The following is a 25,251-nucleotide window of genomic DNA, read 5'->3' as shown; positions in this document are numbered from 1 at the left end:
AGGACAGGGGGTGCCAGGACAAGGGGTTCCAGGACAGGGGGGTCCCCAGGACAGGGGGTCCCAGAGCAAGGAGGGGTTTCAGTGTAGGGGGATCCCCAGAGCAGGGGGTCCCAGGACAGGGGGGTTCCAGGACAGGGGGATCCCCAGGACAGGGGGGTCTCCAGGGCAAGGAGGGGTCCCAGAGCAGGGGGTCCCAGGGCAGGAAAAAGGGCAGGGGGTCTCCAGGGCAAGGGGTGCCAGGACAGGGGGGTCCCAGGACAGGGGGGGTCTCCAGGACAGGGGGGTTCCAGGACAGGGGGGATCACCAGGGGAAATGGGGCTGGGGGTGATGGTGTCTTGACAGTGATTTCAAGCAGAATGGGGGACGGGGGGAAGTTTTCTACCAGCCCAGGCTTAAAAATAAATTAAGGGGTGGGGGACATAGCCTAATGAATTGGGGTGGGGGGCTCCTAGAGGGGCCGCAGCCCTTTCGGAGGTATCAGCAGCAAAAGCCCCCGCGGGACCCCCAAGAGGAGGAGCTCGGGGGGGTGGGGCGGGGGGGTGTTTGGGGTGCACTGACCGGTTTTTGGGGGGGATTTTGGGGGGGCTGGCCCCTAGCAGGCGCAGTCCTGGTGGGGGGGGGCCTGCTGGTCCGTCAGCTGGGGGCCCTGCTTGGCGCCGGTGACGGCGGGGTCGGCCGTGTCCAGCGACTCGGACATCTTCTCGCAGATGATGTCCACCAGCCTCTCGAAGGTCTGCTTCACGTTGATGTTGTCCTTGGCGCTGGCCTCGAAAAACTCAAAGCCTGAGGTGGGTGGGTGGGAGGGGTGGGGACAGACGGACAAGGGACACGTCAAAGCTGCGCGTCACACCCCGCGCGGCTCCTCCTCCTCCTCGTTCAATATTTAAAGGGTTTGCAACCTGCCCCCACCAAGCACAAAATCCCGTTTTTCCCACCCAAAGAAACCCCCCAGATCCTCCCCCCAGCATCTCGCAGAGAGTTTAAGGTGTGTAACGACCCCGTGGTTTTTCACCAGGCGCCAAATCACCGCCGATATCGGAGCAGAGCGATTACACGCAGGGAATTAAGCCCTTAATTAAATTAATTGCGGGCTGGCAGCCGCGGCGGGGGGCTCCCCCTCCCCAACTCACCCAGGTGCTCGGCGAGCTGGCGGCCCTTCTCCGAGGAGACCACGCGCTCATCCTCCATGTCACACTTGTTCCCCACCAGCAGCACCTGGGCGTTGTCCCAGGAGTAGGTCTTGATCTGGGTGGACCTTGGGGAAGAGAGAGGGGGCTCAGAGGGGTGGGGAGGGGGCGGTCTGGGGTGCCCAGAGCCCCCCGAGGTGCTCACCAGTCCTGCACGGCGTTGAAGGACTCCTCGTTGGTGATGTCGTACATGAGGATGAAGCCCATGGCCCCGCGGTAGTAGGCGGTGGTGATGGTGCGGTACCGCTCCTGCCCCGCCGTGTCCTGGGCGGGGACAGGGGACAGCACAATGTCACCCCCAGGGTGCGGTGACACCCCCCCGGGGTCCCCCCCATAGGGGAAGATCCGGCCCCAGCCTGGAATCGCCTCGGTGGGGCAGCTGATCATCACCCAAGCGAGCATTATCCCATGGTGACCATCACCCCATGGTGACCATCACCCCACAGTGACCATCACCCCACGGTGACCATCACCCCACGGTGACCATCACCCCTCACTGACCATCACCCCTCTCTGACCATCACCCCACGGTGACCATCACCCCACGGTGACCATCACCCCTCACTGACCATCACCCCACGGTGACCATCACCCCACGGTGACCATCACCCCATGGTGACCATCACCCCCCATACCAACAATCCAGCACCCCCATCCCTCACTGACCATCACCCCATGGTGACCATCACCCCACGGTGACCATCACCCCCACACTGACCACCCCTCACTGACCATCACCCCTCACTGACCATCACCCCCTCACTGACCATCACCCCCTCACTGACCATCATCACCCCACACCATCCTTCACCCAACCAACCACCACCCCACACTGACCGCCCCACACAGACCGCCCCCCTCACCCTCCATCACCCCCTCCCCACCACCCCACCGCCCCCCAGCGCTCGGGGGGCCCCCCGGGGGTCTCTCTGCTCACCCAGATCTGCAGCTTGATGCGTTTGTCGTTCCTGTAGATGGTCTTGACCTTGAAGTCGATGCCGACGGTGCTGACGAAGGCGGGCGTGAAGGAGTCGTCGGCGTACCGGAACAGGAAGGAGGTTTTCCCCACGCTGCTGTTGCCGATGATCAGGATCTTGAACATGTAATCGAAGTTCTGGTCCGAGGATTCCTTCTGCCCATAGCGGGAGTCAGTAGCCGACGCCATCTGCAGGGTGGGGGAGAGGCCGTGACGGGGCCGGCGCCGCAGCCCCGGCGCCGCTCGGAGCCGTTCCCGGCACGGGTTTGGGGGATTTCGGTTCAGGATGGGCGGCATGGATGGGCTCGGGGAGGGAGAGGCCACCTCCTGTCACCCGCGGAGCAGAGACCCGCGGTAAATGTGGGGCACGGGGCCCACGGCGCTTGCCACGGGCACGGGGATCCGCCGTGGTGGCCGGGAATTGTCACGGCTCCCAGGAATTGCCACGGCTCCCAGGAATTGCCACGGCTCCCAGGAATTGCCACGGCTCCAAGGAACTGCCACGGCTCCCAGGAACTGCCACGGGCACAGGGATTCACCACGGTTCCCAGGGATTGCCACGGCTCCCAGGGATTGCCACGGCTCCCAGGAATTGCCACGGCTCCCAGGAATAGCCACAGGCATGGGGATCTGCCGTGGCTGCCAGGCTTTGCCACGGCTCCCAGCAATTGCCACAGCTCCAAGGAATTGCCACAGCTCCCAGGAATTGCCACGGCTCCCAGGAATTGCCACAGGCATGAGGATCTGCCATGGCTGCCAGGCTTTGCCACGGCTCCCAGGAATTGCCACGGATGCTGGGATTTGCCACGGCTCCCAGGAACTGCCACGGCTCCCAGGAATTGCCACGGGCACGGGGATCTGCTGTGGCTGCTAGGAATTGCCACGGGCACAGGGATTTGCTGTGACTCCCAGGAATTGCCACGGCTCCCAGGAATTGCCACGGCTCCCAGGAATTGCCACGGCTCCAAGGAATTGCCACGGCTCCCAGGAATTGCCACGGCTCCAAGGAATTGCCACGGCTGCCAGGGATTGCCACGGCTCCCAGGAATTGCCACGGCTCCCGGGATTTGCCACGGCTCCCAGGAATTGCCACAGGCATGAGGATCTGCCATGGCTGCCAGGCTTTGCCACGGCTCTAAGGAATTGCCACGGCTGCCAGGGATTGCCACGGCTCCCAGGAATTGCCACGGGCACGGGGATCCGCTGTGGCTGCCAGGAATTGCCACGGGCACAGGGATTTGCTGTGACTCCCAGGATTTGCCAGGGCTCCCAGGAATTGCCACGGGTGCCAGGCTTTGCCGTGGCTCCCAGGCTTTGCCACAGCTCCCAGGAATTGCCGCGGCTCCCGGGATCTGCCGTGGCTCCCGGGATCTGCCGTGGCTCCCGGGATCTGCCGTGGCTCCCGGGATCTGCCGTGGCTCCCGGGATCTGCCGCGGCGCTGGGGGTGCGGCCGGGGCGCCGCAGCCTCTCCCGCATCTTCCCGGTGACAAAATGGCACCGGCGGCGGTGCCCCCGCACGGCGCGGCCAGCGCGGTGACAGGGACCGGGGGGTGGCACAGGGACCGGGGGGTGGCCCAGGGATCCCGAGGGGTGGCACAGGGACCCGGGGGGTGGCACAGGGACCGGGGGGTGACACACTGATGCCCCCAGGGAGGAGCGGGGGGATGCGGGGAGCGGTGGAGGGGGGTGCAGCAATGGGGTGCCGGGTGCTGCTGGGCATTTCGGGGCGCTGGTGGGGGGGGGGTGACAGGGGGGCTCATGGGGGGGGTGCAGGGCGATGCGGGAAGGGGGGGCAGGGTGCTGATGGGGGGGTCGGGGTGCTGATGTTTGGGGGGGGGTGCAGCGATGCAAAGAGGGGGTTCAGGATGCTGATGGGGGGGGTGCGCAGGGGGCTGATTGCGGGGTGGGGGGGTGCAGAGTGCTGCGAGGAGGGGGCCGGGGTGGTGATGGGGGGGTCAGGGTGCTGATGGGGGGTGCACACGGGGCTGATGGGGGGGTCAGGATGCTGATGAGGGGTCACAGGTGCTGATCGGGGGTGCGCACAGGGCTGATGGGGAGGGGGTCACCCCCTGCTCCTCCCCGCAGGCCCGACCCCGCTGCACCCACTCGGTCCCCGCCGCACCGAGACGCCCCCCCCCAAGCCCTGCGCAGCCCCCCCCGCTCCGCATCCATCATCATCATCATCACCATCATCATCCCCCCCCCCCGCCTCCCGCCTCCTCCGCTGCAGCCGCCCCTCCCCTCCGGTGCCGGGGGGTCACAGAGGGGGTCTAGGGGGGGGGTCCCTGCGGGGGTGTCGCCATGGGGGGGGTCCCGGTGGGGGGGGTTGGGGGGGTCTCACCTCTGCCGCGCTCGCGCCGCCGCCTCCTCCCCGCAGCGACTGCAGCAGATGCGGAGCCCGGGTGACGTCGGCGGAGGGGCGGGGCTCTCTATGCAAATGAGCCTGGACGTCACGGGCGCGCCCCTGAGGGAGGCGCTGATTGGCTCGGCGGCGCGCTTTGATGGACAGCGGGCGGACGAGGGGGAGGAGACCCCCCCCTCCCGGTGCGGTGGTGGGCGCCGCCTCCTCCTCCGGCAACGCGCAGTGGTGCGGTCCGGCCGCGCTCCGCAGGGCGCGGGATGAACCACCCCTGGGCCGGCGGGGGTGTAGGGCGAACCATTCCCGTTCAAAGGGGGGGACGAGGTTTGACAGCCTCCCTGTCGCGACACGGCGCGCTATCGCGACGCCTTCCCTAGGCCTGCAGTGGCGGGCAGGCTGATCCTTGCCGTGGCGGGGCGGCTGGCGCTGAGGCGGGGCCGGTGCGCAGGTGGGCGGCCATGTCCTCCCTCGCCCTGCGGCTCCAGCGGGGATTAGGGCCGGCAGCATATGGCGGCCTGAGGGCAGCGGCACCGCCCTGCCCTGCCCGGGCCCCGCAGCCTCCCGGGCCCTGCCCTGCCCTGCCCCGCCCGGGGGCTCCGTGCTCTCCGTGCTCTCCGTCCCGGTGCAGCCCTTGGCTCCTGCCCAGGCTCATCCCACGCCCACGGCCCCGGGAGGAGCGGGCCGGACACGGTGGGGATGTTGAGCGGGGATGTTGAACCCAGCCCTCAATGACGGTGGGGTGGGCACGGCCTGGGATGGGAGAGCAGGGATGGAGCCGTGGGGATGGACACGGGATGGGCATGGAGCCAAACGTGGGGATGGACACAGAGCCAGGGATGGACACAGGGCCATGGGGATGGACACAGGGCCGGGGATGGACACACGGCCATGGGGATGGACACAGGGCCGTGGGGATGGACACACGGCCAGGGATGGACACAGGGCTATGGGGATGGACACAGGGCCGTGGGGATGGACATACGGCCATGGGGATGGACACAGGGCCGTGGGGGTGGACACAGGGCCATGGGGATGGACACAGGGCCGTGGGGATGGACATACGGCCATGGGGATGGACACAGGGCCAGGGATGGACACACGGCCGTAGGGATGGACACAGGGCTAGGAATGGACACAGGGCCATGGGGATGGACATACGGCCATGGGGATGGACACAGGGCCAGGGAAGGAGCCAGCTGTAGGATCGAACCAGCTGTAGAATGGAGCCAGAATTAGGGCTGGATCCAGAATTAGGGATGGATCCAGAATTAGGGATGGATCCAGAATTAGGGATGGATCCAGGCTCAGGGCTGGATCCAGGCTGCCGTGCCCATTTTCCATCACCTTCTCCAGCCAACAGCCCCACATTGCTCTCCTCGTGCTGCAGCCCCTCAGTCAGAAACGGGGGAGAAAAGGGGCTTTTCCCACCTGCCCCACTCCAGCCTGGCAGAGTCTGGGCTGGATCTGGATTTGAGGAATTCGAGAGCACAGAGCCTTGGCCCATCCCCATCTGCAGAGACGTGGGGACATCCAGCACCCACCAGGGACTCCCGGCCAAACCCTGGGGAACGTCTGGGCTGGCGAAAAAACCATCAGCCCTGCTTCTGCCAGGGCAGGCAGGGGATTTGGGCCCCACGTGCCAGGGCAGTGCCACGGGTGGGGACGTGTTTGTGGAGATAAATCACCGTGGGGAGCAATGCGGAAGAGCCGGGAGCGGGCTCCGCGCCGCGCCAAGCCGGCGATTAAATATTTACCTTAGCAGGTCGTGTTTGCCAGTGATGGATCGGCGTTTCCAGGGAGGAGCCGGCTTTTGTTCCAGCGCAGAGCCCGGCCCTGCCCGGTGCCCGGCGGGAGACGGGGCCGCCAACCGCGCCGCTCCCTGGGGATATTGCCTGCGGCTCCCGTGACACAAAGAGGCGCTGGCAAGGCTCAGGTTTAGGGTGGAACAAACCGGGTTTAATGGCTGGAAGGTGAAGGAAGAATCCCAAAGGACCCTGCCCCAGGCAGGATAACGGAGATGGGAGGTGGGGGGGTGGTGGCAGCACCCGCCAGGGTCCGAAATGTGACGTACAAATGGCATTTGGAGTGATCGCAGAGCAGAATTTTCCTCCCCAGAAAAATGCGTCTTTCCGCCCCAAAGATGTGTGTGAGCCTCGGGGAGGCTGGCAGTAAAAAGTGAGCTACAAAAGGCTTTGAAAAGTGAACCTATCCCCAAATAAATAAACAAACCGCTGAGCCGTGCCGTGTGCCGGTGCCTGGGGGTGCCTCGTGCCGGGGGTGTCACCGGCACCCTCTGCCCACCTCGTCCTGCCAGGGGACACCTGGAAGGTGCTGGAATGCTCCTCCCTGCAGCCCTGTGGGGTGTGATGTCCCCAGGGCTGGGCCGGGCCCGGAGCAGCGTGTCCCCACGCCCTGTCTGAAGGGGACAGGGACCTTTCCCGGGGAGAAGGCCAGCAGTGTCCTCGTACCTGTCAGGACCTGCCCAGGCACACATCCTGGGTGCCCTCGAGTCCCTGCAGTGCCAGTGCTCCCCAGTGCCAGCTCCCCAGTGTCCCCAGCACTGCTCGGGGCAGTGCCCAGTCCCACGTCCCCCGGCCCCGAGGGTTACGTGCCTAGGGACAGGAATGTGACATTGCCCTCTGTGTCCAGGCACAGCCCCTGGCTGCCCTCGGGCCCTGGCGCGGAGCAGCCGCTGCCACCGTCCTTCGGCAGCGTCCCCTCCAGCGCCCGCCGGTTGTCCACGTCCCTGGGGCGGGGCACGGGCGAGTCCCGGTCCCCGGGGCCGGGGGAGAGGCGCTTGGTGTCGGCAGACTCCGAGTCATCCGTGCCCGGTGTCTTGGAGCCGCTGTTGTCCTCGTCCAAGGGGCTCTCGGCGCCCTCCAGCTCCGTGTCCGACTCACCCTCCTCCTCCTCCTCCTCCTCCAGCGTCAGCTCGAACTGGAACTTGTCGGTGGCGGCGGGGGAGGCGGCGGGTGCCTCGGGCGGCGGGGAGGGGCTGCGCGGGATCATGCTCTGGTACCACTCCCGGTTGTCCTCCAGCGTGTCCAGCAGCTCCTGCGCGTCCGGGTGCACCAGGTCGGCCCAGGTCTCCCACAGCGGGTGGGCGATGAAGTCGATGAATCCCACCTGGATGGGGGGAACACAGAGCTGAGCCCCCTGCCCGGCCCTGCACCCTGCCCTGTCCCCAGGCTGCCGCCCCACCTGGGATTTCTCCACGGAGGCGGTGTGCTTGTCGCACATGGGGCTGATCTCCATGCCCTTCTCCCGCTCCCGGTCTCCCTGGTGGAAGAACTCCACCATGATGCGGTCGGTCCACTGCCGGTACAGCTCCAGCGGCTTGGTGGGGTTGCTGAGGTCGGCACAGTGCACCATGTTCTGCAGGACCTGCGGGCATGGACACCACAGGCTCTGTCCCCCAGGGCCACCCACACTCTGCCACCAACTCGCTTGGCCTCCCCAGTTGGGTTCGGGATGGTGGTGGCACCAAATGGGACATCCTGGCAGGCCAGAGCTGGGATGGACAGGTGGTGGCACCAAAAGGGACATCCCAGCAGGCCAGAGCTGGGATGGACAGTGGTGGCACCAAAAGGGACATCCCAGCAGGCCAGAGCTGGGTTTGGGCAGGTGGTGGCACCAAATGGGACATCCTGGCAGGCCAGAGCTGGGTTTGGGATGGTGGTGGCACCAAATGGGACATCCTGTTCCAGCAGGCCGGAGCTGGGGTGGTCACCTGCAGCATTGGGAAGGATTGCCCAGGTGTGTCCTCACCTGGATCCGGTCGGAGTAGTTGTCCAGCAGCAGCACCCCCAGGCTGGTCACCTTCTTGGTCTCCACCATGGTCTTCAGATCCGCCAGCAGGTTCATGTGCTTGGACATGTCCGTGGCCAACACCTGGGCAGGGAGAGGTGGGAAGGGGTCTCAGCCTGATCCCCCAGCCCAGACCCCCACCCTGGGCTGGTGCAGCCCCCCCATACCATGTCGATGACCATTTTACGGAGCGTCTGCCTCTGCTTCCTGCTCAGATTCTGGAAGATGTCACAGTTCTCCTCCTGGAGGAGCTTGAAGCCCACGGCCAGGTGGTGATTCTCCAGCACCGAGGCGTCGTTGTACATCAGGGCCAGCTCCGAGTCTGTGAGACAGCTCTGGTCACCCCGGGGGGACTCCTGGGGTCCCCCAATATCCCCCAGTCCACCCCTGCGCCCCAGCTCACTGGTGTTGATGAGGAACTGGTTGGAGACCCCGGGGTGGTCAACATCATGGATGGCGCTGGCAAAGATGGCAGCCATGATCTCCAGGTCCGTGAAGACAGCCTAGGAACGGCGGGAAAAGGCATTGGGGACACGTGACAGCCCAGCCAGGTACACCTGGTGGCCTCAGGTGGCCGGGCATCACCTCCAGCGCAGGCGTGGAGAGCAGGACGTGCGTGGACTGCGCCACGTCGGCGGCGTGCAGGCTGTTGTGGTAGGCCACGTCGGCGTGGTAGTGATCCTCCAGCGTCAGCATGTAGGTGATGAAGGTGTTGACGGGGATGCGGAAGGTCTTCATCAGGTCACGCTCCTGCGGGGAGGCGGGAGGTGGCTCGTCCCCGGGCGGGCACGGGGACAGGGACACCGCGGCGGGGTGCTCACCTGGAAGATGCTGTACATGATGACGGTCAGCGGGCGGTTCCCCGAGTACTCGGCCACTTTGAACACGTCCAGCCCCCACTTGTTGGTGTCCTCCAGCTCCTGGGCAGCAGAGGGACAGACATCCATGGGGGGCTGGTGCCGGGGACCCCGCGGTCAGGGGGGTCACCCCTGCCAGGGCCCACCTTGGCCAGCAGCGCCTCGTGCTCCGTGCGCACCCCGAAGCGGGGGATGCCGGCGGCCGCCAGGCTGGAGCTGTGCTTGAGCTTCCTGACGCCGCTGATCTGGGACATGGGGCGCTTCCTCCGCTCCTTCTCCTTGTCCTTCCCCAGTGCCGAGGGGATCTCCACCTCGTGCTGCTTGTCTGGGGTGGCACAGGGAGGCCGTGAGCAGGGCAGGAGCCCAAATGTCACTGCCAGCACCTCCCCGGGTCACACTGAGGACAGGCACAGGTCACACCGTGACAATTTGGGGGGCTGCAACAGTCAATACTTCACCCCATCCACAAGACACACATCTACCAGGGGACCCCTGGACACTCCTCCAGGCACACAGGGGTGGCCCCAGTATACACCAGTATACACCAGTATGAGCCAGCACTCCCAGCCAGGACAAATGCTGTGACATTTGTGGGACAAACTCCCCTGGTCCCCCCATTCCATTCCTCCGCAAGCAGCAAGTGGGGCCCTCCACTGGCATCATCCCCAGCTCTCTGGGGACACAAAGCCCACCCTGCTGCCAGCGGGGAGGTGACCCTGGGGCGGGGGTCCTCACCCAGGAAGGTTCTGGAGATGTACTCGGACACCTGGTTCCCGGAGCGGCTGGTCTCCGACAGGTGCGACAGCTCCCGGTTCAGCATCCGCTTGAACTGTGGGTGGTGGGCAGGCTCAGCGGCGTGGGGGGCTGGCAGGACATCCCGGGGGGCTCTGGGGTCCCCATGCCCACCAGGGTGGCCGTGAAAAGGTCCCTCACCTTGTTGGAGGCCATCTCGCTGACCGAGTGCCTGGTCTGCAGCGTCTCCAGCTGGTCCAAGCACCAATCCAGCTCCTCCAGGGTCTCCCTCGACAGTTTCTGGTGGGCATCTTCTGCTGGGGGCACCCGCCAGCTTGGCAAGGGACCTGCCAGCAGCGCGGCCACCCGGCACGGCAGGGCTGGTGCCACACCGACCCCGGGGGCTCGCCAGCCCGGGGGGTCACAGCACCCCCCGAGCGGGGCGGCGGGGGGCTCGGGGGGCCGCGGGGGTCGGGCATGCCTGGGCAGCGGGGCTCAGCCCCGGCGCGCTGTCCCCACGGCGTGGCAGCCCCGGCACGCGGCGTGCCACGCTGTCCCGTGGGGTGACAGCCAGCCCCGGGGGCAGCCGCGCTCCCGCGGGGCCCCGCTCACCGCCGGGCTTTTATTAATGGAAGGTTTGACGTCAACGGGAGCTTTTCCACCGCCGCGAAGGGCGGCCAGGCGGGAGGAGCTGCCGAAAACCAGACATGGATCCCAAAGGGCAAAGCCGCAGCTCTGCCTCGGCTTGGGGGAGGTGGCCGCACCCCCAGGGCACGGCAGGACACAGCCTGGGGACACGGGGACAGCCAGCTCGGCCCGAAATCTCCCCACCACCGTTCCCCCGGCACTCACCGGAGAGGCTGGCCTTGCTCCCCGAGGGCAGGCTGCTGCTCGATCCTCGCCTGTGGAGCACGGGAGGCTGAGTAGCTGTGACCCCCACAGCGGTGCCCCCCACCTCGCCGTGGGCTGGGGTCCCCACTCGGGTGACATCCTCGCCCTCCCACCGCCCGCCCACTCACTTGATGCCGGCGCGGTCCTGCAGGTGGCTCAGGTTGCTGCGGACGGTGCGGAGGCTGGCCAGGACCTGGGGGGCGACAGGGGGCTGGGGTCGGGCGGACCCCCCCGGGCCACCCACCCCGCGGCGGGCAGCAGGCCCTGTCCCCTCCTGTGTCCCCCGTGGCACCTACCTGGGCGAAGGGCGTGACGATCATGTCTTCTCCATGCCTGCGGGAGCACAGGGAGCGTGAGGGGAGGGCAGGGAGGGGAGGGGGCGTCCCGGGGGGCGTGGGGGACACTCACAGGTCGCTGGCGATGGAGGAGTTGCGGGACATGGCTTTTGGGGACAGGTCGTAGTCGCTGTCGGAGCGGTAGAGGAAGGACTCGCGGCGCTGGCCGTGCGAGAAGGTGCCCTGCAGGACCAGCCCCGCGCCCGGGCTGGCCTGGGGGTCCAGCGCGCCCCGGCCGGGGGGGCCATTCTCCAGGTCAAAGCTGCGAGGGGAGAGGGGACAGAGCTGGCACGGCCACCTCAGCCCGGGGGATGCTGCCAGGTCTGTCGGGCTCTCAGTGCCACCGTCTCACGGTGTCCAGCACATTCTGGCTTGGTGACCCTGCGGTGACAGCGGTGCCCGATGCGGCCCTGCTGGCTCCTCCACCTGCTGAGAACGGGCACGGCGCGGTGCACAGGGACCCTCACTGCTGGCACAGCGGGGACTGGGGCTTGGGACGCTGACTGGCAGAGCCAGGCTGTCCCACGGCACCCAGGTGGGACAGGACACACGGCCCTGAGGCTCCCAGCTCCAGGGACCCCCAGGAAGGGCTGGCTCCTGCCTGTCCTTCCCCCTACCTGTCACCAGCACCGCGGTCCCAAGTCCTCCAAAGCCTCCATCAGCCCCGTCTCGAGGTGCCGTGTCCCATGGAGGGGACAATGTCTCAGCCACGGCACAGAGCCAGGGGACATCGAAGGACAGAAACCGACGCAGAAGCCAAGCCCTGGCCCCTGGGGACACGCTGGCGGCAGCCCAGGGGCACCCCAACCGGAGTCACCTGGCAGCCGTGTGCATCCAGGGGGGACAGGGGACAGGGATGGTGACCCTGCAGTGTCCCCAAGCCGCGGCCGCCTCACCCACCCTGCCGCACTGCCGGCCCCGGGGTCATGGGAAAGGCTGCACGCAACAGGGACACAGCGAGGGCCATCCAGCGCCTGTCCCCTCCCGCCGCCACCACCGCGGCGACGGGGACAAGCCACCCCAGAGCAGCGGGAAAGCGCAGATGGCACCGAGGCCATCGTGTCCCCAGCGGGAGCCCGGCACCTACCCGATGCAGGAGTGCCTCCGGGACGGGCACCGGCTGCCCGGCAGCATCGTCCCGCTCCGGCAGCCCCGGTGGCTGTGGCGCGGCCGTCCCCGGCAGTGGCAGTGCCAGCCGGCACCGCGTCATGCCATCCCGCAGCCCCTTGTTTTCCTGCCTCGGCTTCCCATCCCCGATGGTACCGGCGACACAAAGCCGCATTGTCCCTCCGACGGCCCCGCGGGGCGATGCCCGCGTCTGTTCCCGGCCCCGTGCCACCACCCCTGACCCCGCTGCCACCGCAGGGGACAGCCCCGGGGGACACGAGCCCCCGCCACGGGGTTGGTGCCTAATTAACCCCCCTCGTTTCAGCGCTAATGACCTCCGAGCGGTGTCCGTGCCGGGGGGGCCGGGGCCGCTATAAATAGCTGCTGTGGCTGCCGAGGAGGGATGTGCTGAGCCCCACGGCGCCCCGCAGGTGGGGCCGGCACCCCAAACCCGACCCCGGAGAGCTCCGAGGCGGGGAGGGCAGGGAGGGCCCGCGGTGGGCGCGTCGGTGCCTTGATTCGGAGGGCAAAGTCCCCCTCCGTCCCCACCGGGCCGCCCCGCCGCGGTGCCTGCCCGGCCATCGCTGCCACGAGCGTGTCCGTGCTCAGCCCCGCTCGTCCGCTGGCTCCCCCTGACCACGAGGGGACACCCGCTGTCCCCTCCTCGTCCCCCGCGTCCCCGCGGGCCCACGGCCCCGAGGACGTGCCACAACTCCGGGGGGAGCCGTGCCCCCGTGGCGGCAGCACGGGCCGGTGCCACCCCCCCGCGGGGACCCGCCAGCGTCCCCCCCTTACCAGAGGGGATGCGCCACGGTGAAGCGCCGCTGCAGGCGGATGCTCTGGTTCATCAGGAGCTTCCTGAAGAGGACGGGAGAATTGCGGGGGGAACTGCGGGGGGACGTGGCCGGAGAAGCCCCCGGCGAGCGGTGCGTGGCGGGCAGCATGGCCCGGCTCAGGGACCCCCGGGCGGGCGGCGAGGCCCCGCTGCCCCCGGTGCGGAGCAGGAAGCGTGCGGCCGTCCCGGCCCCGGCAGCCCCGGGAAACTTTCCATCCCCCTCCCGCCCTGTGCCTGGGAAATTAAACAACTGTCTGGCTCCGGCAGCCGGCGCAGGGAGCGGGTCCCCCCCCGGTGTGCCTGGCGGCCCGGGCACGTGGCCCCTCGCTGGCCCGGTGCCACCGGCCACCCTGCTGTCCCCGAGGCGGCAGCTGCTCCCGAAAGGGCAGGGGTGCTCTGCCTGGAGACACGGAAAAACGCCCCAGGAAGCCCCCAGGGAGCCGGATGAACGGAGCGGGGGTGCCACGGTGCCACGGAGGGACACGGCTGAGCACGGAGCATCCCCGACACGTGGTGGGGCTGTGCCACGGTGGGACACAATTGGGTCTGGAGCATCCCCGACACGTGGTGGGGCTGTGCCACGGTGCCACCGAGGGACAGAGGGACGTGGCTGAGCCCGAAGCATCCCGAACTCGCAGTGTGGCAGTGCCACGGTGCCACCAAGGAGCACAACTGAGCTTGGAGCGTCCCCGACGCAGGGTGTGGACGTGCCGTGGTGCCACTGAGGGACCTGTGAGAGCCAAAGCCACCCCACACCGTGCCCCAGCCCCTCCCTGGTGCTGTCCCCTCCTGGAGCCACTCCCGAGCAGAACGGGGAGCAGCAGGGTGAGGTCCAGCTGGTGACAGTGACACTGTGGGGGACTCACTGTGAGGTGGCCGTGGGAGCTGGCACCTGCCCAGCCTGGTGCAGCAGGATGTGGCTACCTGCTGCTCCTGATGGCCACAAAAATATCCAGCAGCTGGCAGGGGGCCAGGAGGGACAGCAACAGAGTCCCCCTGCCAGGACAGGGCCGGTGGGGACGCCAGAACCCTCGGGGGGGATCCTGGAGGGGTCACCTCGGCTTTCAAGGGGCTGCAAGCGTGACATCAGGGCAGAGGGATGTGGGACAGGGACATCAGGGGATGTGGGACAGAGGGAAGAGCCCCCTGTGCTGGCTGGCAGCCAGCAGCCCTGGGCAGGAGGGCTGGGCTGGCTGCAGGACAGCCAGTCCCTGTCCCCGGGACAGCCAGTCCTTATCGGAGTGTCACTGTCCCCACGTGTCCGTGCAGGGCTGGAGGACAAGTGACACCAGAGCCATGTCCCTGGGCTGTGCCAGCTCGTCGCTGTCCCCACAAGCCGGGCTGGGAGAGGCACGGGACAGGGGGAATGGCCCAAAAATAGCCCTGCAGCAGCACAGCTGGGCCCGAGCCACGGCGGGAGGGACCGAGGTCACCTCGGGCAGGGCCAGGCCAGCCCTGCGGTGGCTCTGGCTGGGCCACGGGACAGGGACAAGGAGGGGGTGAGGACAGGGATGGGTGGTGGGAAAAGGGGGATGGGGGCGGCAGGGACAGTGGGGGACAGGAGTGTTGGGGGGGTGACAGGGACACACTGTGATCACAGCGGACTGGCACAGCGAGGGGCGGTGACAGAGGAGTTTGTCCCCAACCCACCGGGTGCTCTGCCCCAGTGCCGCTGTCCGGCCGCCGGTGCTGAACCCGGGAGCGTCCCCGCCAGCCGTGCCCTGCCCGGTAACCCGTTCCCGGTGCCACCGGGGCATCACCTCCCCGCTCCCGGTCCCGCCCTTACCGGGGGGGCTCGGACTCATCGCCGCTGCTGGGGCCGCTCTCCTCGATGGTGAACACCACCCGGGCAGCCTCGGGCTCGGGGGCGCGGGCCGCCTCCGCCAACCGGCAGCCCAGCGGCGGCAGCAACGGGGTCCCGGAGAAACGCCGGCGCACGGCGCCCACCGCCGCTCCCGGGCCCGGGCCCGACGGGGCGGCCTCGGCGGGATCGCGGCAGCGCTGCCGAGGAAACGGAGCAGCGTGAGGGGCGCGGGGAGCGGCCGCGGGGGGGTCCCTGTCCCTGCTGATCCCGGCCCGAGGGTCCCGCCCGGGCAGCGCCCCCCGCCCGCCCCCGCCGGTACCGAGCGCCGGTAGCGCGCCGGCGCCCCCTGCCGGACACGGTGCGGCGCTGCAGGCGGGGGTACCGGGGTGTTACCTGGGCCGGGGGGGGCACCGGGAAAGGCACAGCCGGTGCACCGGCAGCGGCTCCGCCCGCAGCGCACGGAGCCGCCGGGACTCCCCCCGTCCTCCTCCTCGTCCTCCCTCTCCCGCCGCCACCGGAGAGACCCCCCTGACTTCCCCCGGGACCCCGCCGGAAAAACCCCCGGAGCCGGCGCGCAATTACGCAGAGGTGAATAATAATTAACCGCCCATTAAGGGGATAATTAACTCCCGCTCAGCGCCGCCAGCCCGGTTATTGCTGCCCGGGGGCCCGGCGCTGGGACGCTCATACCGGGGACACCCCTCGCCCACCGGGACACCCCTCGCCCCCCCCGGTGGCCCCCGGTGCCGGTCTCACCTCCGCGCCGAGGAAGGGCAGCGCTGTCCGGCTCCGTCTCATCGCCGTCCCTGCGGGGGGAGCTCCGGGAGCCGCGGCCGGGAGGGGCTCGCCGGCGGGGACCCCCCTCCCGCGGCTGGGGACACCCCCGGGGCCACCCCGGGGCCGGGACGCGCGGGCTCCTCCCCGCCGTGATTTATGGCCACCGGGGCTCGGCCGGGCTCGGCCCCTACCTCGCGTTTCGGGGGCCCCCCCCGCCCCACTCCCGGTGCTCCCGTGGGTTGGATGGGGACAGCGACAAGGAATTGAGGCCACAGGGGGCGGCCCCCAGCCCGCAGCACCCGCCGAGTCACGAACCCACCGGTGCCACGTTAATGATCCACCCCGGACACCTGCCACCCACCGTCCCCGAGCACCGGGGCGCACCCGCGGAGCCCCCAGCACCGAGCCCCCCGCGATTTGCCAGCACCGGCAGCGGCCTCATCCCAATCCCCGGACCCGCCGGTGCCCGGCACGGGGGTCCCCGGCGGCGGCAGCGCCCCGGCCCCGCCCGCAGCCCCGTACCGGTGCCCGGTCCTCGCGGCGAGCGCGGCCTCGGCCGAGTGCAGCGGAGCAGAAGGAAGGCGACGTGCGTGCCTGGCCGCTCGCTCCCTCCCATCGCACCTCGCCGGGGGGGCTGCGCGGCCCCCGCACCCCCGGCGGCACCGCCGCGCACCCCGCACCCGCCCCGCCGGCCCGGGAGCACCGCGGGGCCGCCGGCCCGGCCCGGGGCACCCCCAGAGCGGTCGGGGCCTCCCCCGGGAGCGGGGGTTTTCCCCGGGCAGGCGGCAGGGCACATGGCAGACGGGAAAGCAGAGGCAGGGCAGCATTTCTTTATTCAGCAGGGCGGGGAGCCCGGGGGTGCAGCCGGGGGGATCAGCTCGGGGTGCGGGGGGTCGCGGGGGACCCCTCCGCCACTTTGCTCTGGGGAAGAAGAGAAAGAGAGTGGGGTGAGAGCCCGCGCCCTGGACTGCCGCCCCCCTCCCCAAATCCCCCCTCGGCCCCCCACGCACCATGGGCACCTCGTCCAGGTGCTGGAAGGGGGGGGTCCCGCGCCGGGACAGGCGCACCAGCAGCGCGGCCACCGCCGCCACCAGCAGGCAGACGGCGAGAGAGATGACAACGACCACGCCGGGGCTCGGCTCGGTGGGGTGCTGCTCTGTGGGGCGAGATGGGCACCCCGTTATTCCCCCCTGGCACCCCATTATTCCCCCAGCACTCCATTACTGACCCCTGGCACCCCGTTATTTCTCCCCTGGCACCTTGTTATTCTCCCTGGCATCCCATTATTCCCCCTGGTACCCCGTTATTCTCCCCTGGCACCCCATTATTTCTCCTCTGTCACCTTGTTATTCTCCCCTGGCACCCCGTTATTCCCCCTGGCACCCCATTATTCCCCCCTGGCACCCCATTATTCCCCCCAGCACCCCATTACTGACCCCTGGCACCCCGTTATTCCCCTCTGACACCCCATTACTGACCCCTGGCACCCCATTATTCCCCCCACTGAGACTGGTGCCCACCCTCCAAAGCCCCACAGACAAAGAGGTGGCTCAAGACTGGCTCCAGTCACCCGACTGCCACCACCCCACCCATGACAGAGCTGGCACCCAGCTCCTGTGTCACCACCCTTGGCAGAGACTGGGGGACAAAAGGGGAGCCCTCAACAACCCCCCAAGCAGTGGGGAGCAGCCAGGGGGGCTCTGGGCTCCCCGTGGGACCTGCACCCCCGAGCCCTCCCGCGAGTGCAGCCCCACGGGGGGGATCCAGGGGGGCCCGTGGCCATTCCCAGGCCCCCCAGCTGCCCAGGGCCCCCCAGGCTGGCTCTCACCAGAGCTCCCAGAGGCTGCTGTCCTTCTGGAGCTCGTGGTGACAGCACTGCTGCTGTTGGGACCCGGGCTCAGGGTGGCTGTGGGGGGAGAAGCAGGCCCAGAGGGCCTGGGTGAGGAGGGGGCTGGGTTGGAGGGATGCTCCGTGGGTCTGGACACACTGGTGGGGGATGGAGTTGGTGCCGTGGTGGCACCGGATGAGGCTGTCAGAGGTGGTGCTGATCCCGGTGTCCTGGCTGAAGGTGGTGCTGTGGTGGTGTTGGATGGAGATAACGGAGGTGTCGACCCGGAAATATTGTGTGGAGTTGTTGGGGTGGTGCTGCTGGGTGGAGGTGATGGAGGTGCTGCTGATCCCGAGGTGCTGGGTGGGGTTGGTGCTGCGGTGGTGCTGGATACAGATGCTGAGGATCCCGAGGTCCTGGATGGAGTAGTTGATATCGTGGTGCTGGATGCAGCTGCTGAGGATGCTGTGGATCCCGAGGTGCTGGATGCAGCTGCTGAGGATGCTGTGGATCCCGAGGTGCTGGGCAGGGTTGGTGCTGTGGTTTGCTTGGATGGAGCTGCACTGACTGTCCCCAGGTCAGGGCCAGATGGATTCCCACCCTGGCTGGTGGCTGTGGCAGAAGGAGATGGAGATGGTGACACGGCTGTCCCCGAGCTGCTCTGAGACACTGTGGGGACAGGAGCAGTGCCACGTCCTGGCTCCAGACCTTGGAGGAGAGAGCTGCTGGGCAAGCACACAGCAGGACCCTGGCAGGGTCCTGGCAGGGCAGCAGCACCTGCCCCACCTCCCGGGGATCATTTCCCAGGTGGTTTTTATCACAGAGAAAACTGGGATTTAGCCAATATCACATCCCAGAAATCCAGAATCAGAAAGAGCTTCCCGAGCTGTGGTGGCACTGCTGGGGACAAGCGGAGCAGCGGGCAGTGCCAGGGCACAGGCACACGTGCCAGCCCAGCCCTTGTGGCACCCACCGGGCACCCTCAGGGCCAGGCGTGCCGGGGACTCTCCCGCGGCCACGTGGGACAGAGCAGGTTTGCCGGGCAGCGCTGGCAGTGCCCCTTATCTGCCCAAATCCTGTTTGCACAAGAGGAGGAGCAAGTCCAGACTGGCCCCAGGGGGACACCGCACAGAAATGCCCCGCGGCAGAGCCAGCACCCAGGGGCACGGCGTGGCTGGGGGTCCCCACAGCTGCCAGGCTCACTGGGATGGGCTGTCCCCACCCTCTGCCACCCTCTGCCAGGGTGGCACGGAGCTCAGGGCCACGCACCCAGAGTGCCGGGGTGGGTGAGCCGAGGCCCCTCGGGGTGCAGGAAGGGAGCAGGGGGCCCAGGCTGGAAACGGGGGGGCCCACAGCGGCCCGGGGTACCGGGGAGCCCTGTGCCCCGGGAGCGCTGATGCGGTGCCAGGGTACCCGTGCCGGGACCAGCCGGTTTGGCAGCCCATCACCCGGGAGGGGCAGGGTGCTCCGGTCCAGCCCGGCACCCCGAGGAGGAGGTGCAGCCCCCCGGTGACCCCAGCCCCAAAAGGGACACGGAACCCCCCCAGTGCCCCACTGGGCCGCCGGTGCAGACCGCGAGACAACACGTGGTCACCTCCCCGAACTCCCCCGGTGCCCCGGAGCACCTGGCTGGGCGGGGGGGAGGCCCCAGACGCACCCCGCCGCCCGGTGCTGCATCTCCCACGCGCCCCCGGGACCCCACAGACCCTCCCGGTGCCCGGTACCTGCGGCAGCGAGCAGGGCAGCGGCGCAGCAGAGCAGGCGGAGCGCGCCCCGGGCCATCCCGCCCGGTGCCGGTGCCGGTGCCGCCGCCCGTGTCCACCCCGGGGGAGGCGAGGGCGCCCCCTGTCGGTACCGGGCGGCACCGCAGCGCCGGGACCCTGCGGGCACCGGGAGAACCCCCCCGAAGCTCCCCCCGTTCCGGCCGCTTCCCCCGCCCACCTCCCACACCAGGAGCGTGAAACGGCCCCGGTACCGGGAGCCCGCCCTGCCGCGATCTCCGCGGACACGTGGGGACACCGGGAAGTGGGCACAAAGGCACCGGGGGATGTGGGGACACCGGGATGTGGCGACGTGGGGACAAAGGGATCTGGGAAAGTGAAGACATCGGGATACCGGGACACCGAACCGTGGGAATGTGGGGACAAAGGGACCTGGGGCCATCAAGATGCAGGGACAACGGGATCTGGGGACACGAGGATGCGGGGATTTGGGGACACAGGGATCTGGTGACACAGGGCCACTGAGGCCACGGGGCCGGACAGGTGGCTGCCCCGTCCATCTTCGCGCCGGAGCGGCACATCCGGGGCGCAGCTCAACCGCGCCGGGACGGCGCCGCTTCCGCGCGGCGGGGACGGCGCTTCCTCCGGCAAACCGCAGCCGGCTGGCACCGCGTCCCCGGGGAGCCACCCACGGCACGGCATGGCACGGCACCGAGCGTGGGGTCCCCGGGGAGCCACCCACGGCCCGGTCCGGTGCTGAACGATCGATCCCCGGGGAGCCACCCACGGCCCGGTGCTGAACGATCGACCCCCGGGGAGCCACCCACGGCCCGGTCCGGTGCTGAACGTGGGGTCCCCGGGGAGCCACCCACGGCACGGCCCGGTGCTGGACGAGCGATCCCCGGGGAGCCACCCACGGCCCGGCCCGGTGCTGAACGATCCCCGGGGAGCCACCCACGGCCCGGCGTCGGGCGTGGGGTGTCCGGGGAGCTCCCCGGGGCAGGGTACCCCACGCTCTCGCACAGCCGGCTCCCGGGAGCGGGGCGATCCCGCCGCTGGAACGGGCTGGAGCTGCTGCCAGCAGCGTCCCCGGGACACGGGGTCGGTGCCTCGGTGCTGCTCTCCCCGGGATGGGGCCCCGCAGGTGGGGAACGCCCGGGAGGAGCCCCGGCGGCGCCGGGAAGCCCAAGGGTGTTGCCGAAGCCTGGGAGGAGCAGGGGAGGCCCGGCCTCGCTGGGTGCACCGGGGTGACCCCCGGGGGCCAGGACAGGGGGGTAGTGGTGAGCCCCCCAACACGGAGAGGGTCTGGCGGGGCAGAGCCACAGCCAGGACCAGCACTGGGACCCCCACACCCACCTCCTCACACATGGGGAACCCTCAGCCCCAGGGGAGCCCAAATACACCCATATTCCCCCCAAGAGAGCCCAAATAACCCCACACCCCCCGCAACCTTTCATCACCCCTTCCCCAAACACCCCCCACCCTCCCCAGCTCCCCCCAACACCCCCCTCCCCAATACCCCCAACCCCATGGACCCCCTCGCCCTCCAGCGCTTCCCAGAGCCTCTTCGCCAGCCCTGGAGGGGTCTGACTCCCCAGTCCCCATCGCCCCCCAGAACTCCCCGGACCCCCCCGGTGGCCGTTCCCCCCCACCCCAAGATGGCACCCGGCCGCGCCACTTCCTGCCCGCGCCGCCCCTTCCCTTCCTTCCCGTCCCGTCCCGTCCCTCCCGGGCGCAGCAAACAGCCAGAGGCCAATTCTCCGTGTCGCGGGGTTTTACTGGGACCTCACTGGAATGTGTGGGGCGCGGAGGGGCCCGGGGGGGGCGGCCCGGGCCCCTCTCAGTCCGTGCGCGGCGGGGAACCCCCCCGGCTTCTCCCTGCGCGGGGAGCGGGGCGTGCTCGGTGCCCACCGTCCGGAGCCGGTCCCGGTCCTCCCCTCAGACTCCTCAGTCCGTGTCCGGGGAGATGGACGGGGGGCGATCGTCGCTCTTCTTCCTCCCCTCGGGACCCCTCGGTCCCTGCCCGGGGCAAGGCGGGCGCTTCCCCCGCTCCCCTCGGTCCGTGCCCGGGACCCCTCGGTCCCTGCCCGGGGCAAGGCGGGCGCTTCCCCCGCTCCCTTCGGTCCGTGCCCGGGACCCCTCGGTCCGTTCCCGGGGCGAGATGAGCGCTTCTCCCGTTCCCCTCGGTCCATGCCCGGGACAGGGCGAGCGCTCCCCCGGGTCCTTGCCCGGGACCCCTCGGTCCGTGCCCGGGCTCGGGCCCGCCCGGGGTCAGTACGCCGGCACCTGGTGCTGGTGCTGGGGCAGGAGCTGGCAGCCGCTGTTGACGTGGCTGAGCACCTTCTGCTTGAGCTGGGCGACCTGCTCGCGGAGCAGGCTGGCGGTGGAGGCGAGCTCCGTGTTCTGGCTCTTGAGGCTCTTCACCTTCTCCTCCAGCCGGGAGATCCGCTCCAGCTTCCTCTTGCGGCACTTGGAGGCGGCGATGCGGTTCCTCAGCCGCTTCCGTTCCGCCTTGATGCGCTCCTGCGTGTCCATGTCGATGGGGGACAGCGGGGGGCTCTCCCCGAAGCTCGGCACCTCCGGCACGATCTGCGGCTCGTCCTTTAGCGGCGGCGGGGGCGGCGGCGGAGGCAGCCGCGGCGGCGGCGCCGCAAACGGGCCGGGGTCAGCGGCGTAGCTGACGGCCGGGTAGGTGCTGAGGTTGGCGTAGACCGGCGGCTCCGGGGCCATCCCGGCGGCGGGCAGCTCGCCCGCGCCGCCGCTTCCTCCCCCGCCGCCGCCGCCCGCGCCGCCGCCGCTCCCCGCCGCGCCGCCGCCCAGCTGGTTCTGCTTGTGCAAGTCCTCCAGCGCCTTGACGAAACCCTCGGCGAACTCCTGCTCCTCGGAGGCGGCCGCTTTGGGGTAGAGGAACTGGCCGCTGGTGGGGGTGGTGGTGACCAGCCCGTTGGACTGGATGATGAGCCGCTCCAGCTCCGGGGACGCCAGCTTGAGCAGCCCCAGCTCGGCCGAGCCCAGCAGCCCCGCCGCCTCGCCGCTGGCCGCGCCGGGGGCTTTCAGCGCCGCCGCCACCTGTTCCGGTAAGGCCATCCCGAGCGCGTCCTTCTTCATCATGCTGCCGCCGGGGAAAGGCAGGAGGAGCCCGTTGCTGCCGGAGGACGGAGCGAAGCCGCTGCCGAGGCCGCTCAACACATCATCATGGTAGAAGGGTGTTTCCATCCTCCTCCCCCGCCCGGCTGCGGGGGAAACGGCGCCGGGGCGGGGGGAGGACCGGGGCGAGCGCGGGGCGGGGAGGGCGGGGGGAGGCGCCCGGTGCGCACCGGCCGCGGCCCCGCTCCTGCGCGCGCGCACACGGCTCTGCCGCCGCCGCGCGCCCCGCGCCGCGTTAAATAGGCGGCGCCGCCGCGGTGACCTCACCGCGTCGGGTCCCCATTGGCTGCAGATGACGTCCTCGCCCGCCCTCGTTTGCATGCGGGGCGTGGCCGGCGCCCCGCGGAGGCGGCGCCCCGCCCCGTACCGGCCACGCCCCGGCCCCGTCGCCGCGGCGACCGGCGGGTAAACGGGACAACAGCGCGCGGGGCCCTGGGATGACGTCAGCGCGGGGGAGGGGCGGTCACGTGGCCCCGCGGCGCGCGCCCCGCCGGGGCTGATGGGCACAAAGGGAGGGGCGGGAACCGGGCACGGGAACGGCACCGGGCACCGGGAACCGCCACAGGGCTCGGGAACCGGGCACGGGAACTCCCACAGGGAACGGGAACCGGGCACGGGAACGGCACCGGGAACCGGGCACGGGAACCGCCACAGGGCTCGGGAACCGGGCACGGGAACCACCACACGGCACCGGGCACGGGAACCGCCACAGGGAACGGGAACCGGGCACGGGAACGGCACCGGGCACGGGAACCGCCACAGGGCACCGGCCACGGGAACCGGGCACGGGAACGCCACAGGGCACCGGGCACGGGAACCGCCACAGGGCACGGGAACCGGGCACGGGAACGCCACAGGGCACCGGGCACGGGAACCGGGCACTGGAACGGCACAGGGCACCGGGAACGGGGCAGGGGAACTGGGCAGAGGGCACCGGGAACTGACTTCTGGAAATCAGGAACTGGGCACGGGAACCAGGCACCGGGAATAGGAATGGGAACCGGGCATGGGAATTGGCTAGTGAGGATCGGGATTGGGAACTGGGCACAGGGCACCGAAACCCGCCACCTGGCACTGGACTCCCGGTACCGGCACCAGACCTGTCCGTGGCATGGGCACCGGGCACTGAGCACTGGCACCGAGCCGGACCCCGGCTGTAAAAAGGGTCAAACAAACAAATAAATAAATAAACAAACACACCGGGCCAGGCACCGCCACGGGACCTCACGGGAACCCCGGGGACAGCCAGGCCACCACCCGTGTGGCCAGCCCGGGACATGCGTGGCCGGTACCCTGCTGGGGCAGATCCGCCATTCCCGCGTGTCCTCCCGTGTCACCGCCCCGCTGTTTGTCACCGCCGTGCCCCGGTGGCACCGGGGTTCACCCAGGGAACAGCCGCTCCCTCCGGTTCACCGGGGAGCGGGGCTACACCATCACTGCACGGTCACTCCAGCACCGTGGGTCAGCCAGGGGCACACCGAGCCCGGTGCAGGCGGCACCGGGGAAGGAGTTAACGGCGGTGGCGGTGGCGGTGGCAGACGTCACGGCCGGCCAAGCCCGCGGGCGGCTGAGGGGGCGGATCGGCGTCAGCGCTTGACGTCACCGGCGCGGGGGGAGGCAGCGCCGGTGGCCGCCGATAACCCCCCCCCCCCAACCGGGCAGGATGCGGCCCCCGCGCCGCCGAGACCCCGGGCACACGCGGGGACACCGGGGCGGGTGACGCGGAGCCGGCCGTAATTGCGGCCAGATGCGCCCCGGGCCGCGCTAACGAGAGCGATAAATCAGCGGTGTCAGCGCTGCGGGCGTGGGGGGACCCGGGGGACCCCCGGTTCTCCCGGCGCCAGGAGCTCCCGCCCCGGCGCGTCCGTGCTGCCCGCAGCCGGCGGGGACGGTGTGGCACGGCACGGGGTGTGGGGACGGCACGGCACGGCACGGCCCTGGCTTTAGGGGACACGGGTGACACCCGGGACAGGGCTGGGCAGCGCTCGGGGCCGGCACACGCGGCGCTGCCACTGGGGAAACTGAGGCACGAGAGAACGACTGCGATCTACCCTTCCCCCCAACAGCTGCTGTTAATTAAACCCCGAATAAATGAATTTATTAAATCTCAGCGAGAGCAGAGCGGGCCCGGCTCTGTGTCCCCCGCCGCCGTCCCCGGTGTCGTGACCCAGTGGCGGTGCCACGCCCGGTGTCCCGGGGCTCGCAGGTGAAGCCGCCGTTCCCCTTTCCGCTCCAAACCCCTCATTAGGGGCGCGGCCGCGGCCGGACCGGCAGGTTCAGACTTTCCATCCCGGCCAAACCCGGCGGCCGAGGGACAGGGAGGTAAAAACCCTCCCCTTCCCCCGTCCCGACCCCGCTCGGGGTCCCCGGGCCGGGGACACGCCTTGGACACGGCCACCGGCGCCCCGTGAGCACCGGGGTACCCCACGGACACCGGGGCGAGCGGAACCGGCTTTGGCTGGCGGTGCTCCCAGCCGTTCCACCGAGGAACCGGCCGGCCCCGGGGCCTCCCGGGAGAGCGGCTGGCCGGTGGCCAGCGACGTGAGCCCCGCTCCGGCCGGGCCCCACCGGCACAGCCCCGCCAGGGCAGCGGCAGCAGCGCCCGGGGCTCGTCCTGTCCTGCCACCAGTGCCACCACTGCCGCTCATCCCGCGTGTCCCTTGTCCCCAAAGCGAGGAGCCGATGCCCGCAGCGAGCCAGCGGCTTCATTTCCTTAATGAGCGCTTAATGAGGGGCGTGAATCAGTGACCCCTTCCGCCCGCAGGGCCGCGGGGAGGTCCCGAGCTGGTGGTGGCGGTGCCACCGTCCCCACGGCGGGGTGGCCAAAGCTGCTGTCCTTTCGGAGCCTGCCAGCTGCCAGATTCACCCCGGAGCAGGATTTGGGAT

General features: G+C 69.6%; 3 protein-coding genes across 3 annotated transcripts; all 3 read right to left on the bottom strand.

Annotated features, from left to right (window-relative positions):
- Nucleotides 1-374: 374 nt before the first annotated feature.
- RAB3A (RAB3A, member RAS oncogene family) lies at nucleotides 375-4,663 on the bottom strand. Its single transcript, XM_084220979.1, has 5 exons — nucleotides 4,507-4,663; nucleotides 2,126-2,353; nucleotides 1,334-1,452; nucleotides 1,132-1,256; nucleotides 375-784 (listed from the first exon to the last, which is right to left on the bottom strand). The coding sequence occupies exons 2-5, from the start codon at nucleotides 2,351-2,353 to the stop codon at nucleotides 594-596; spliced, it is 663 nt and encodes a 220-aa protein (XP_084077105.1). The 5' UTR covers nucleotides 4,507-4,663; the 3' UTR covers nucleotides 375-593.
- A 1,795-nt stretch (nucleotides 4,664-6,458) lies between these two features.
- On the bottom strand, nucleotides 6,459-13,326 carry LOC311162738 (3',5'-cyclic-AMP phosphodiesterase 4C-like). Its single transcript, XM_084221233.1, has 15 exons — nucleotides 13,049-13,326; nucleotides 11,220-11,408; nucleotides 11,108-11,144; nucleotides 10,940-11,004; nucleotides 10,773-10,822; nucleotides 10,122-10,234; nucleotides 9,924-10,017; nucleotides 9,335-9,513; nucleotides 9,153-9,251; nucleotides 8,917-9,081; nucleotides 8,735-8,834; nucleotides 8,499-8,653; nucleotides 8,293-8,415; nucleotides 7,726-7,908; nucleotides 6,459-7,650 (listed from the first exon to the last, which is right to left on the bottom strand). The coding sequence occupies exons 1-15, from the start codon at nucleotides 13,195-13,197 to the stop codon at nucleotides 7,129-7,131; spliced, it is 2,223 nt and encodes a 740-aa protein (XP_084077359.1). The 5' UTR covers nucleotides 13,198-13,326; the 3' UTR covers nucleotides 6,459-7,128.
- Nucleotides 13,327-20,981: 7,655 nt separating this feature from the next.
- JUND (JunD proto-oncogene, AP-1 transcription factor subunit) lies at nucleotides 20,982-22,558 on the bottom strand. The gene has a single exon (XM_084221251.1). The coding sequence runs from the start codon at nucleotides 22,432-22,434 to the stop codon at nucleotides 21,490-21,492; it is 945 nt and encodes a 314-aa protein (XP_084077377.1). The 5' UTR covers nucleotides 22,435-22,558; the 3' UTR covers nucleotides 20,982-21,489.
- Nucleotides 22,559-25,251: the final 2,693 nt, after the last annotated feature.

This window comes from Fringilla coelebs (genome assembly GCF_963513975.1).
Source record: "Fringilla coelebs genome assembly, chromosome: 24".
Taxonomy (NCBI): Eukaryota; Metazoa; Chordata; class Aves; order Passeriformes; family Fringillidae; genus Fringilla; species Fringilla coelebs.
This window is presented reverse-complemented; position numbering and strand designations above follow the sequence as displayed.